Here is a 10,655-nt window from a genome sequence, read left to right as displayed (position 1 = left end):
CCATTAGTCTGAGCGGAACAACGTCAAACAATGAGACATTGGGAATAATTTTCCCGCATGCCATTACGTAGGAAGCTGTTAGCGAAGCGGAGGAAATTAAAGGGGTAAAAGTTGCTGTGGCACGGGCAGCTCTGGTGGAATGCAATAAAGACATCACTCGGGATAATATGAACATTTAGTCTCTATTATAAGAGCAGCAAATGAGTAAATTGCCAGTCATCAACTGAAGACATTCTATGTTTAACAAGGCCTAATGTGGAATGGATCATTCGGAGCACATCATTATACACATTTGTGACACACCAAGTTATGAGGTGGCGAAAATACCCTGAGCGTAATTACATGTCATTTGAGTCCTCTTTTTTTTTTAAACGGATAACACCAGGAATAGATGCAGGAAGCCGAAGTTCCGTTCACAAGATAGAGCTCGCTGGTGTGGTATAGCGAGAATCCTCTCCGAAGGCCTCGTCTCGTATTTTGCTGTCTCATTGACCTTAATTAGCATTGGCGCTAGGTGTTAGCATTTGGGCGGACGATATGAAAAGCATCACAGACGCCTAAATGTCACAGACAAGCTGGCATTTCGGCAAAGTTTTATCTGCAAAAAGTCGCTTTTGTCCACGATGAATACAAGACAACCTTGATGCGTAATCGCACATCATTGCCTGAATTGTGAGCACCTAATCGTTCGCTGTACATGCATGGGCATGTGTGCATGATGCACCTCTTTCAAACATCAGTTATTAGCTTTTTCATGTCGCACGAATGAATGACGTGCAGTCATACAATTTGGGAACGTTAGTGAAATGTAACCTCCTCTCAAAAGATATTTGAACTCATAGGCCAGTGGTTCTCAATTATTTTCTGTTTTTCAACAAACAAACAAAAAAACTAAAAATAATTAACGGGCCTTATTATACAATATAGAAATGATTTTTAGCTAGGCAGTGACCAAAAACTTTTGATAACCTTGCTGAGTGCTCAGTGGATGCTTGTGATTGGAGGCTTAAGAGCAACTGACGGGGTGCATGTGTTTATTATGTGTATGAAACATGGCATTAATTTTAATTGAGTGTAAAGTCATCACAAACCAACTGTGAAATTCTGTTCAGCGATGTGGCGTTCACACATTCACATGCGGCGAACCAATGACGGACATAATAGGTGTTACATCATAAACACACTTGAAGTTAGCCGTGATCAAAGCACATGGATGCATAAATGAGGGCAATGGTAGATGTGTGATTTACATGGGCCTCTGCCAAGGCTTAATAGTCCTTTCCAGAGCCAAAATAGGACATTAAGTCTTGGATTTTTACCCCTAATTTTTATTTTTTAAAAAGGTATAATCATTAATTAAATGTAAACATTCAACGTGACATTGTGTCATGTACTCTTTCCAGAACATTTAATTTTAGATAACATGACTAATATTACAGCAGTAAATAGAGCAGGGGACACTGTGTTGATTTAATTACCTCACCTTTATGATTTACAACAGTGATACAGTTATTCTGTTGCATTGTCCATCCATCGCTTGATTTTATGTGGCGCTTACCCTCACTTGGTCACATATTCGAGGACAATGTCGACGCTTAATAACCCTAACAAGCATGTTTTGAAATACAGGGGAAGACAGATTATCTGAAGAAAACCAGCACAGGAACAGGGAATGCCACAACTATTGCATTGTTGATTGAAAAATAAAAATGAAAATATGTCATAGTTTAGTCATGAAAATAAGATAATATTTGTATAGAGGATCATATATTTTCTGTTCTGTGTTTATTACCTACTTTATTAAACTGACGTCTACTGCAGATCATTTTGCTGTGGTTGATTTCATCGATGGGGGATGTTTGCTTTATGATACAAGCTGGGTTATTATAATCAAACATGACAACCCTTAGTTAGTTTACCATTTTTTGGATTGGGAATGGTTGGGAGTAATATAAATCATTAACTTGTCAATAACACTTTTTTTTCTTCAGAAAGGTGGCAAGCAATTTGTCAAGACAATTTTTTACTTTACTCCTTTAAAAGACCTCAAATTGTTTAGTCTGTAAATGACAGTAACTGAAGTAACTGTCTTTCATATTTATTTGTGGTTCACTTGCCTTGATTTTAGCATAAACCTCTGTAAAACAAAAACTAAATAAATAAATCTGATCATCTTTGTTGAAACACAAATGTATTTATCTCTTGTTTTCAAAATCGTTCAGGCAGGCCAGTTGACTTGGGAGCCTGTCTACACCTCCGCCTCCTCCTCCTTGTTTCCCGCCCTCGTATCCGAAAGCGACAACTCAACCCAGCGTGCGCGAGTAGGCGGGACTTCCGGTTGTTGCGCGCACCCGGAAGACGAACACAGGATGCGAGTTTTTCTACTGCTTGACTCCGCATCCATATGCTCGCCCCCCAAACACGCTTTCATGTGAATTTCGCAGTTTTTTTACGCTCTTATTATTTTCCACAATGTTGTCGTTTGATATCCTCGACGACGTACGTCGCATGAACAAGCGGCAGGTGGGTGGAACGGTGTCCCGTTTTGATTCTTTGTGTAGAGAAGAGACCCCCTGGGCTAACGGTCGCTAGCCGCCGACTCATTTCAAGAAAGAAAAACACCAGGTGGTTTTTATGTGAAGTAGTGTAAAGCTAACATGAAGTTGCCGAGCCGGTCTGAGCAACGGCTCGCCTGCTACTTCCTACAGCGTTGGTAAAGCGGCGTAGTTGTCTTTGATTTTCAAGGAATCTACTCTTATGTTTACGTGTCACAAAACATTTTGCAAACTTTTTGGGTCCGGGATCCCCCGGAAACCTCATAATCATCCAATTAAACATGAATCCCATGTGAAACGCGACAAGCCATTTTGTTATGATTATTATTGTTATTATTATTATTATTATTCGTAGTAAACATTTCAGTGTAAAATGACATCTTTAATCCTCACATAGGAGGAATTAAAACATTTAAAGCAAATTTGAGCAGCTACTTTGTCATGCATTACAGCAATATTGTACAATATGTGCAACAGAAATGACATGAATAGTGTCTGAAATGCCCAAGTTGCAAGCGTAATTAACATTGAACGTCATCAAAAAAAATGAGTGCAAACAGAGGAGCATAAATATCGATAATAGTGTGAACAGTATAGGAAAAAAGATTGAATTGTGATTTTTCTACACGTTTTGCTTTTTTGATACAATTCATGATTTTCTTCTAATCAAGCGTCGGTGCAAGTGACATTTACAAACATGGCAGAATGTAGGCGCTTTTTGGTGATTTTTCTGACTGCTCCAGTGAGGTTTAAAGAAAGGAAATCTCCTGAATTGTGCAGGTTTAAATTATTTGCGTTGTAGTTTTACAAATAAAAATGATATACTGTGCCTGTGTGTTGCAGCTCTATTACCAAGTGCTAAACTTCGGCATGATCGTTTCCTCTGCCTTGATGATCTGGAAAGGTCTGATGGTGGTCACCGGCAGCGAGAGTCCTATTGTTGTCGTTCTCAGGTATGTACAGACAAACACCTTCTCAGCTTTTCGCTGGCTGTGAACTGGCTAGCCAGTCCGTGTCTTGCGTGACCGAGCATGATGCATGATTTCATGAGGCTGTGAAAAGGACAACGTTAATCACTCTTTCCGACTAATTTCAGTGGCAGTATGGAGCCAGCTTTCCACAGAGGAGATCTCCTCTTCCTCACTCACCGTGAGGGGGAACCCATCCGGGTAGGAGAGATCGTGGTCTTCAGGATAGAAGGCCGAGATATCCCAATAGTACACAGAGTCTTGAAGATTCATGAAAAGTACGATTGAATTGAATTACGCTTGAAGTGCGAAATTCCAAAATGCCAGTAATGGACTAAAATGGTTCGTACACTTCTGTTTCCAGGGAAAGTGGAGACATCAAGTTCTTGACCAAAGGGGACAATAACGCTGTGGATGACCGAGGTCTATACAAGCAGGGACAACACTGGCTGAAGAGGAAGGACGTGGTGGGACGAGCGCGGGGGTAATTAACGAAATATATTACTACTGGTTCATGAAGCAGATTTGAAGCTTCATTTACCCATCACTAATGTAAGCAATTAAAATCCACAATATGTCCCATTTAAAGGCATTTTCTAAAGTTTTTTTTTTTTGTGACATTTTGTCATATTTTAGTAACAACACTAAAAAACTTTATATGGTTAATAATACATGCGACGGCTTTGTGCATGTGCCATTCATTTGCAGTCAGGACACCAGTGAACTCTTTCAAATTATCGAAAGAAAATGCTTAATGTGTCACCTTCGCAACAATTTTTTTGTGTGTCATACATGGTCTGTCTGCGGAGGTTCCACTGTACATTTCATTTCATACTGGCACTTTTCTGCAAGGTCAACCGTACGAAATGGCAATTTGAGTCCACATCTAGATTGGGGGAAACGTCTGTGATCGTCAATAGTTAATTTCCATTGAAGATGTTTGGATTAAGGGTAGATTCATCCTCTTGATGCATATTTTCCATCTTGTACAAGAGGCAAATCAAGGGGAGCTGGCACTGGACGTTTTGTTGATGTCATATCTTCACCTCTTGATGTGCTTGACCTTGCTTGCTCATTTTGGAATTGCCCAAAGCCTAGCGCACGACACAAAGCCACGCTACATCTCGAGTGATCTTGACAGAGTCGAGCAAATATTAGCATCAGTCATTCATCAAGTGAAACTCCTCCTTGAGCTAAAAATAGTCTACGGCACAATTGCAAAAGGACAACTTTCATACGTGACATGTGAATCAATGGACTCTAATGTTGTCTTTTCTCCAGATTTGTGCCATACGTCGGAATCGTCACCATCCTCATGAACGACTACCCCAAGTTCAAAGTAGGTTTGACCGCTTTTCTTTCTTTAACCTTTATTTATCTAGGAAAAACAGATTAAGAAGAACATTCTTATTTACAACTGTGGCCTGACAAGAGGCAAAGCCTCATGTAGTGATGGGTAAATGAAGCTTCAAATCTGCTTCATGAACCACTTGTAGTATTTTTGGCCTCCTGTAGATGGCGGTCTCGGTTCAACATTGAAAGCACACTGAATTGCCATTATTTGAAACCCTTTATTTAATGCAGCAGTGCCATCTAGAGGACTCCAAAATACAACAGCTGGTTCATGAAGCAAATTTGAAGCTTCATTTTCCCATCACTAGCCTCATGGGAAAAGGACAAATATAGCTAAATAAAAAAGAAAAATCCGCTATACAAGTGAGACAAACATTGCAAAAAGATGAAGCATACACACAATATGAATGAAGAATCCAATTTGTTAACTGCCTCCGGAACATCTGGATCACTTCTTGACAAACTTCACTTGAACCTCAGTTTATTCTAACGTGTCTGTCTTCTTGCGCAGTACGCCGTTCTCTTCTTGTTGGGTATCTTCGTGTTGATCCACCGCGAGTGAAATCTACATCCAGGAAAGACGGGGTGGAAAATACAACACAAAAGTCATGACGCCTCCAACACGGCAAATAAGTTCCTCTCTGTCCAATTTTTCTTTTTGTACCATTTTGTTAGAACATTTTGTAGAAATGGGAATAACTTGAAAATATTTTTGTGAGGGAACAAGGCTATTATTATTTTCAAGTGGAGCATTCTTAAACATTTTAAGTTGAAGCACTGTTTTTTTCCCCCCTCTCTACTTATTGTCTTTGGAAAAAACAGATGTGAAGTATTTTATGACAAACTAAATATGAACATGATTAAATATGGAATCTGGTTACCATCCAAAGATTATGCATTTTCATTATTTTTTTTTTTCTTCCCGGTTTGTGGAAAATAGTACTTGGTTAAGTGTTGGGAACTGGCACATTTAGTAGTGCAAAGTAATGTAAAAACATGTTTTGCCTTTAGTTTTTTTTCCCTTGCTTTTCTGATGTGGCAAAGTATGGTGTTTTCATTCCATGATGTCATCCGTGATTTAAAGTCATATTCACATTTTTTAAAAGAGTAACGCCTTGCTGGAAAATCTTGGCGTCATGTACTTGGTAATTCAGTACTAAACATTTTGAAGCGAAATTGTTGAAGTTGTCCTCATCCCTCACGCAATTTTTGTCTTTTCTATTTGCCACCTTGACACCTGCATCTGCCGGTACTTTCCCCTCAACCACTCTCCCTAAAAAAGCAACACCATCACACATTTTGAACTAAATGAAGATAGGCTGTTCATTGAAACTGCGAGCCTCTAATTAAGCTGACGTTTAGCAGTGTGTGTGTGAGAGAATGGCAAAGGTTATTTAAAGAGCAAAGCACGCAAAGTTGAAACATGCGAGCAGTTTATCACCTTCAAAGCGTCAAAGAATCTGTGCGTCTCAACAGCTTCTCGTGTCATCAGAAACCTAGCATGCTGATGAGAGCAGCGTGTTGCAACCACTCCAAAATCATGGGGCTCGCCAGTCAAAGCCAGTCAGGGACCCTGGCGACAAATGCTCATGTTGGGGTGGGGGTGTTACAAATTAGGCACGGAAGTTGCCTGTCGATGGGCACGATTGGACAATTTCCAATCATTGTTTTTCAAAGGTGATGTATGAAAATGTATTATTTTGATTAAAAACAAACAATAGTCTCTTTTTCCTTGAAAATCAGGATTTTTGTGATATTTTCATTTTTTGTTTTGAAGTTTGACCTAGAAAAGCTTGTGCGATTATGTAATAATGTAATTTGAAGATGTGTTGAGAAAAATGCCACCTGTTGCTAAAACTAACCCTTAATACATAAATTATTAAACATTACTAAAATATTGCATATTGTTATCTTATTAAATTTATTGCAAAAAATGTGTTGCTAGAGAAATGAATATTATCAGAATCAGCGCCAAAAATTAATCTAGAAAAATGCACTTGAATCTCCGATTTAATTTTTTATTTTATTTTTTTTTTAGTTTGTTGCCCAGTGTAAATAATTGGTAGCCAAACACTACCACACTTTCATTCCCACAAAGTCAACGACTTTACCATTGAATACCATTTTGTCAGAAATTGCTGATCTGTTCCTCCAATTAAACTCAATGCAGCTCTGCTTACCTTCCGCAAAGCCTCCACTGTTGCCTAACCAAAGCGGAAGCGCTTTCTGCGTAACTGCTGTCCAGACTGCAAATGAAGGGCGCTCCCACAACGCAACCACTCACTGATTTAATCAAGACAAATTTTCGGAACTTATAAGTCTGTTTCTAGTTGTGTGAAAGTGATTTTATAAAAACTTCGTTTAAAAAGTGATGATAATGTGTATAATGATTCATGACATGCACAGTGAATAAAACGCATCATCACTTGAGGGGGTGGGGCCAGGCCAGGAGTGCCTATAAAAGTGGGAGTGACGCGCCACCATGGAACACACGCACACGCACGCACACGCACGCTCATGTGCACCATGAAGGGCCTGACAGGGAACAATGCGTGCTGGTGTGGCTTCTTGACTTACCTTGTCGTCTTGTCTCTCGCTCCGGTCGGCACAGCGGTCAGCTTCGACCTCACCGAGCTGAGGAATAAAGTGGCCCAAATTAAAGTGAATCCCAGAGGGAACCTTTGGGCAACAGGTAAGACCACGTCTTTATTCATCATGTTATGATGAAGATGATTTTGTTTCGGAGTCAAATTTTATGTAATGTTCCAATCAGAAAAAAAATACAATATTATCATGATGATATTAAGTCAGTTCTTTTTTTAAGCTCTTTTTTATAACTTGTGTTTTGTACTATAGCAGCGAAGTCAAGAAAAATCATTATGAATTAGTTTTTCTTTAATTGGCTTTTATTGGCGACTACAGCTTTTCTATAGCAATTTTTCAAAAGTCAAATAATGTTTTTGACATATTTTACTTAACTTTCTTGACAATTGATGATTTTTATTGTCTTGATATTGTAAAACTTGCAGTTAATTTTTTGAATTATTTTTTTTAATGTATTTTTTAAATGCAACATAATTTATAGTATAAGATCACCAGCATACTTTTTCCATAAAAAAACTTAATGGATGTGTTTTAATGTTTTGTTCCACTATATAGAAAGTTAATCAAATATAATTTAACACTGTTTTTACGATACAAAATTTCTTAATAATTATTTTCCGTTTGAAATGACCTTCCGTTGAACGTTTAAAAATGTCTTAAAACACTTTTTAAATTTTTTGTCTTTCTTCCACCTCTTCTCGTCAGCCCGGTTCCTTGTGCCTTCCAATCAGCTCCCTGTGCCCCTTGTGTCTTGTACGGGTGTTTCTTACTGTCCACTTAGCAGAGATAGGCACTTTACCCTATTTTGCACGTCCATCCTCCATCCACGACTCTGTCATCATCTCTCCATCCTTATTCATAAAAAAAAAATCATCCTCCACCCTTGTCCTTTTAAATCCCTTCCGTCAGGACTTTTCAACCGATCTGCCTCCTCCCACATTCCAAAAACATGCGTAGTAGGTTAATTGAACGCTCTAGGTGTGGTTGTGAGTGTGAATGGTAGTTTATGTGTTTTGTTTTGTTTATCTACAGAGGACGAGTGCTCCTCCGCATCTGTCTGGGACGGATGGAAGGAATGCCCATTTGTTTTAGTCAGCTTGCCTTCTATTGGAGGGTTTTTATTGGTGACTCCAGAAGGAGCAGAGGAGACGAAGAAAAAGATTAAGTAATAGGAGAAAGAGAAGAAGAATGAAAATGAAAAAAAAAAAACAGCTTTGTTGGATTGTTGTCGCTCAGTTCTTCAACCTTGAACTTGACGTCAACTTCTGATGCTTTCTTCTCCATTGCCAGAATTTGATCCAAGGCTTTCTTCTTTTGGTGTTCCTGTCATTTCCTGTTTGTGAGTCCATTCTCGTTTTTTTTTTTTTTGTTGTTTTTCCTTTTTTTTTGTTTTTTTGTTTTTTTGTTTTTTTGTTTGGATACCTATTCATTTAGTATTTTTGATTCCATTTGCCTTTTTTTGTTTTATTTGTGAAAAATAATAATGGTTTGAATTCATGCTGATTTGCCTTCCTGCATTTTGGTCCAAATTTTTGCCACTTCCACCACAACCCACAAGTTTTAACAGATTGGTTTTATTCGTCTAGTTCTTACTTTATATACAGCACTTTATAAGCAGTCGTCAGTATTTTTTTTAAGTTCTCTATAAATTGAGTAGCGTAGTCTAATGGTGATGATTTTGTTCAGGGCATTTCATGGGCAAGAAGAGTGTGATGGAAACCCCGCTGGTGTCGTCCACTGAGGACCAGGAGGTGGGAGCCTTGGAGGTCTCCCGTCCGCTGGAGCGCAGCACCCTCAGCGAGCTTTTCCAAGACTTCCTGCGGGTAGCCATGCAAGCGCAGGTGGACTCTCAAGAGAGCCGCTTAAAAACTCAGGTGAGGTCTGTTCTTTCAAGTAGTTTGACATTTAAAAAAAAAAAAAAAAAAAACTCCCTAGAATTTGTGTCGTTTTTAACTTTGGGGATGGTGGCGGGTGGCTTATATTTTTCAATTTCTTTCAAATATTTTCTATTCTTCCGAGTACTTAATAATTATTCCTCATATTTTTACATTTTTCCTTATCCGTTGATTTTTCCCCTAATGTTTTTTTTCAAGCTTTTTGATATTTTAGTTTAGATTTTTGCTTCTATTATCTTAATGTTTTTGCTTATTTTGTAATAATATTTTCCAAATATTCTTATGCAATATATTATATATATATTGTATTTTTTATGCTTCTATTGTTTTTGCTTTTTTTTTTTTATTTTCCCCATTTTAGCGTTTAGTCCTAATATTTTCTGAATTTTCCTCAATATTTTCTACATGCTTTTCATTAACTACTCAGGTGTTTTATTAAATTTGTGTGTGACTATTACAGGAGGCAGAGATGCTGATGAGGATTTTGGAGATGTACTCACAGAAAAAGTGATACACCGTAACGGCCATTAAGGACAATCCACTGCTCACAATGATTGTAATCTACTTTAATTTTTGTGCCATTCGGCGTAGTTTTTGTTTTTTTCCAAATGCTACAATGGTTTGTCTTGTTTGCTTATTTGTAGTCAAATTTCACAATTCCAGTCCTGTCACACAAGACCTCAGAAGATTGTGTGAGCGAGAAAGCTTGTATTTTTCTGCAAAAACATACCCAAAATAGAACTTATATAAATAAACAGGCAGATTATATGAATCATGTTTCCACTTGCCTGCATGTTGTATGAAATCAGTCTGGACTTTTAAACGCCCTGTTGAAAAATTTGATTATCTACATTCATGATCAACAATGTGGAATTAGCATAACTTCTAGTTTTGGGCTCTGTTATATAAACACTATATATTTTAAATCTAGCATTTTAAAGAGTGGAGCTCATTCTTGAAAGGTTTCGATTCACTTTTATATTCATTTTGGAGGCTTTACATTCTAGTAAACTGGCCAATGCTGTCATTATGTTCATCTCATTTGCATACATCCACTATGAGAGGATACTGGTGATACCAATAAAAACTCATGAACGGATTAAAAAATACCGGAGTACTATTTGCCCACTGTCTTCCATATAAACCCAGTGCAACCCCCTGTGCTTCTTTTTAAAAAATTTTTTAATTTATTTATTTATTTTCTTTTTAACAACGATAATCTGGAAGTATTTGTCGCGAGTAGAAATGGGATTCTCCAACCAAAATTGACGTGCACAAGT

At 38.0% G+C, this 10,655-nt stretch overlaps 2 protein-coding genes across 2 annotated transcripts; both read left to right on the top strand.

The window, feature by feature from the left end:
* Positions 1 to 2,287: 2,287 nt before the first annotated feature.
* On the top strand, positions 2,288 to 5,765 carry sec11a (SEC11 homolog A, signal peptidase complex subunit). Its single transcript, XM_088296131.1, has 6 exons — positions 2,288 to 2,523; positions 3,399 to 3,508; positions 3,652 to 3,801; positions 3,888 to 4,007; positions 4,805 to 4,862; positions 5,388 to 5,765. Exons 1-6 carry the CDS (start codon positions 2,473 to 2,475, stop codon positions 5,436 to 5,438), a joined length of 540 nt encoding a protein of 179 aa, XP_088152257.1. The 5' UTR covers positions 2,288 to 2,472; the 3' UTR covers positions 5,439 to 5,765.
* Positions 5,766 to 7,370: 1,605 nt separating this feature from the next.
* Positions 7,371 to 10,147, top strand: nmbb (neuromedin Bb). Its single transcript, XM_088296914.1, has 3 exons — positions 7,371 to 7,568; positions 9,167 to 9,354; positions 9,836 to 10,147. Exons 1-3 carry the CDS (start codon positions 7,394 to 7,396, stop codon positions 9,884 to 9,886), a joined length of 414 nt encoding a protein of 137 aa, XP_088153040.1. The 5' UTR covers positions 7,371 to 7,393; the 3' UTR covers positions 9,887 to 10,147.
* The last annotated feature ends 508 nt before the right edge of the window (positions 10,148 to 10,655 follow it).

Source organism: Idiotropiscis lumnitzeri, chromosome 5 (genome assembly GCF_059441095.1).
Source record: "Idiotropiscis lumnitzeri isolate Australia: NSW breed Sydney's pygmy pipehorse chromosome 5, RoL_Ilum_1.0, whole genome shotgun sequence".
Lineage (NCBI taxonomy): Eukaryota > Metazoa > Chordata > Actinopteri > Syngnathiformes > Syngnathidae > Idiotropiscis > Idiotropiscis lumnitzeri.
The sequence above is the reverse complement of the archived record's forward strand: the minus strand, read 5'-3'. Positions and strand labels throughout refer to the sequence as shown.

What these genes read in the sequence shown, in the direction of transcription:
- sec11a (XM_088296131.1), top strand. Translation starts at nt 2,473, where the DNA reads ATGTTGTCGTTTGATATCCTCGACGACGTACGTCGCATGAACAAGCGG. An exon ending in GTCGCATGAACAAGCGGCAG is followed by an intron (nt 2,524 to 3,398) that starts GTGGGTGGAACG and finishes TGTGTGTTGCAG; the next exon opens with CTCTATTACCAAGTGCTAAA. An exon ending in ACGACTACCCCAAGTTCAAA is followed by an intron (nt 4,863 to 5,387) that starts GTAGGTTTGACC and finishes CTTCTTGCGCAG; the next exon opens with TACGCCGTTCTCTTCTTGTT.
- nmbb (XM_088296914.1), top strand. Translation starts at nt 7,394, where the DNA reads ATGTGCACCATGAAGGGCCTGACAGGGAACAATGCGTGCTGGTGTGGC. An exon ending in AGGGAACCTTTGGGCAACAG is followed by an intron (nt 7,569 to 9,166) that starts GTAAGACCACGT and finishes GATTTTGTTCAG; the next exon opens with GGCATTTCATGGGCAAGAAG. An exon ending in AGAGCCGCTTAAAAACTCAG is followed by an intron (nt 9,355 to 9,835) that starts GTGAGGTCTGTT and finishes TGACTATTACAG; the next exon opens with GAGGCAGAGATGCTGATGAG.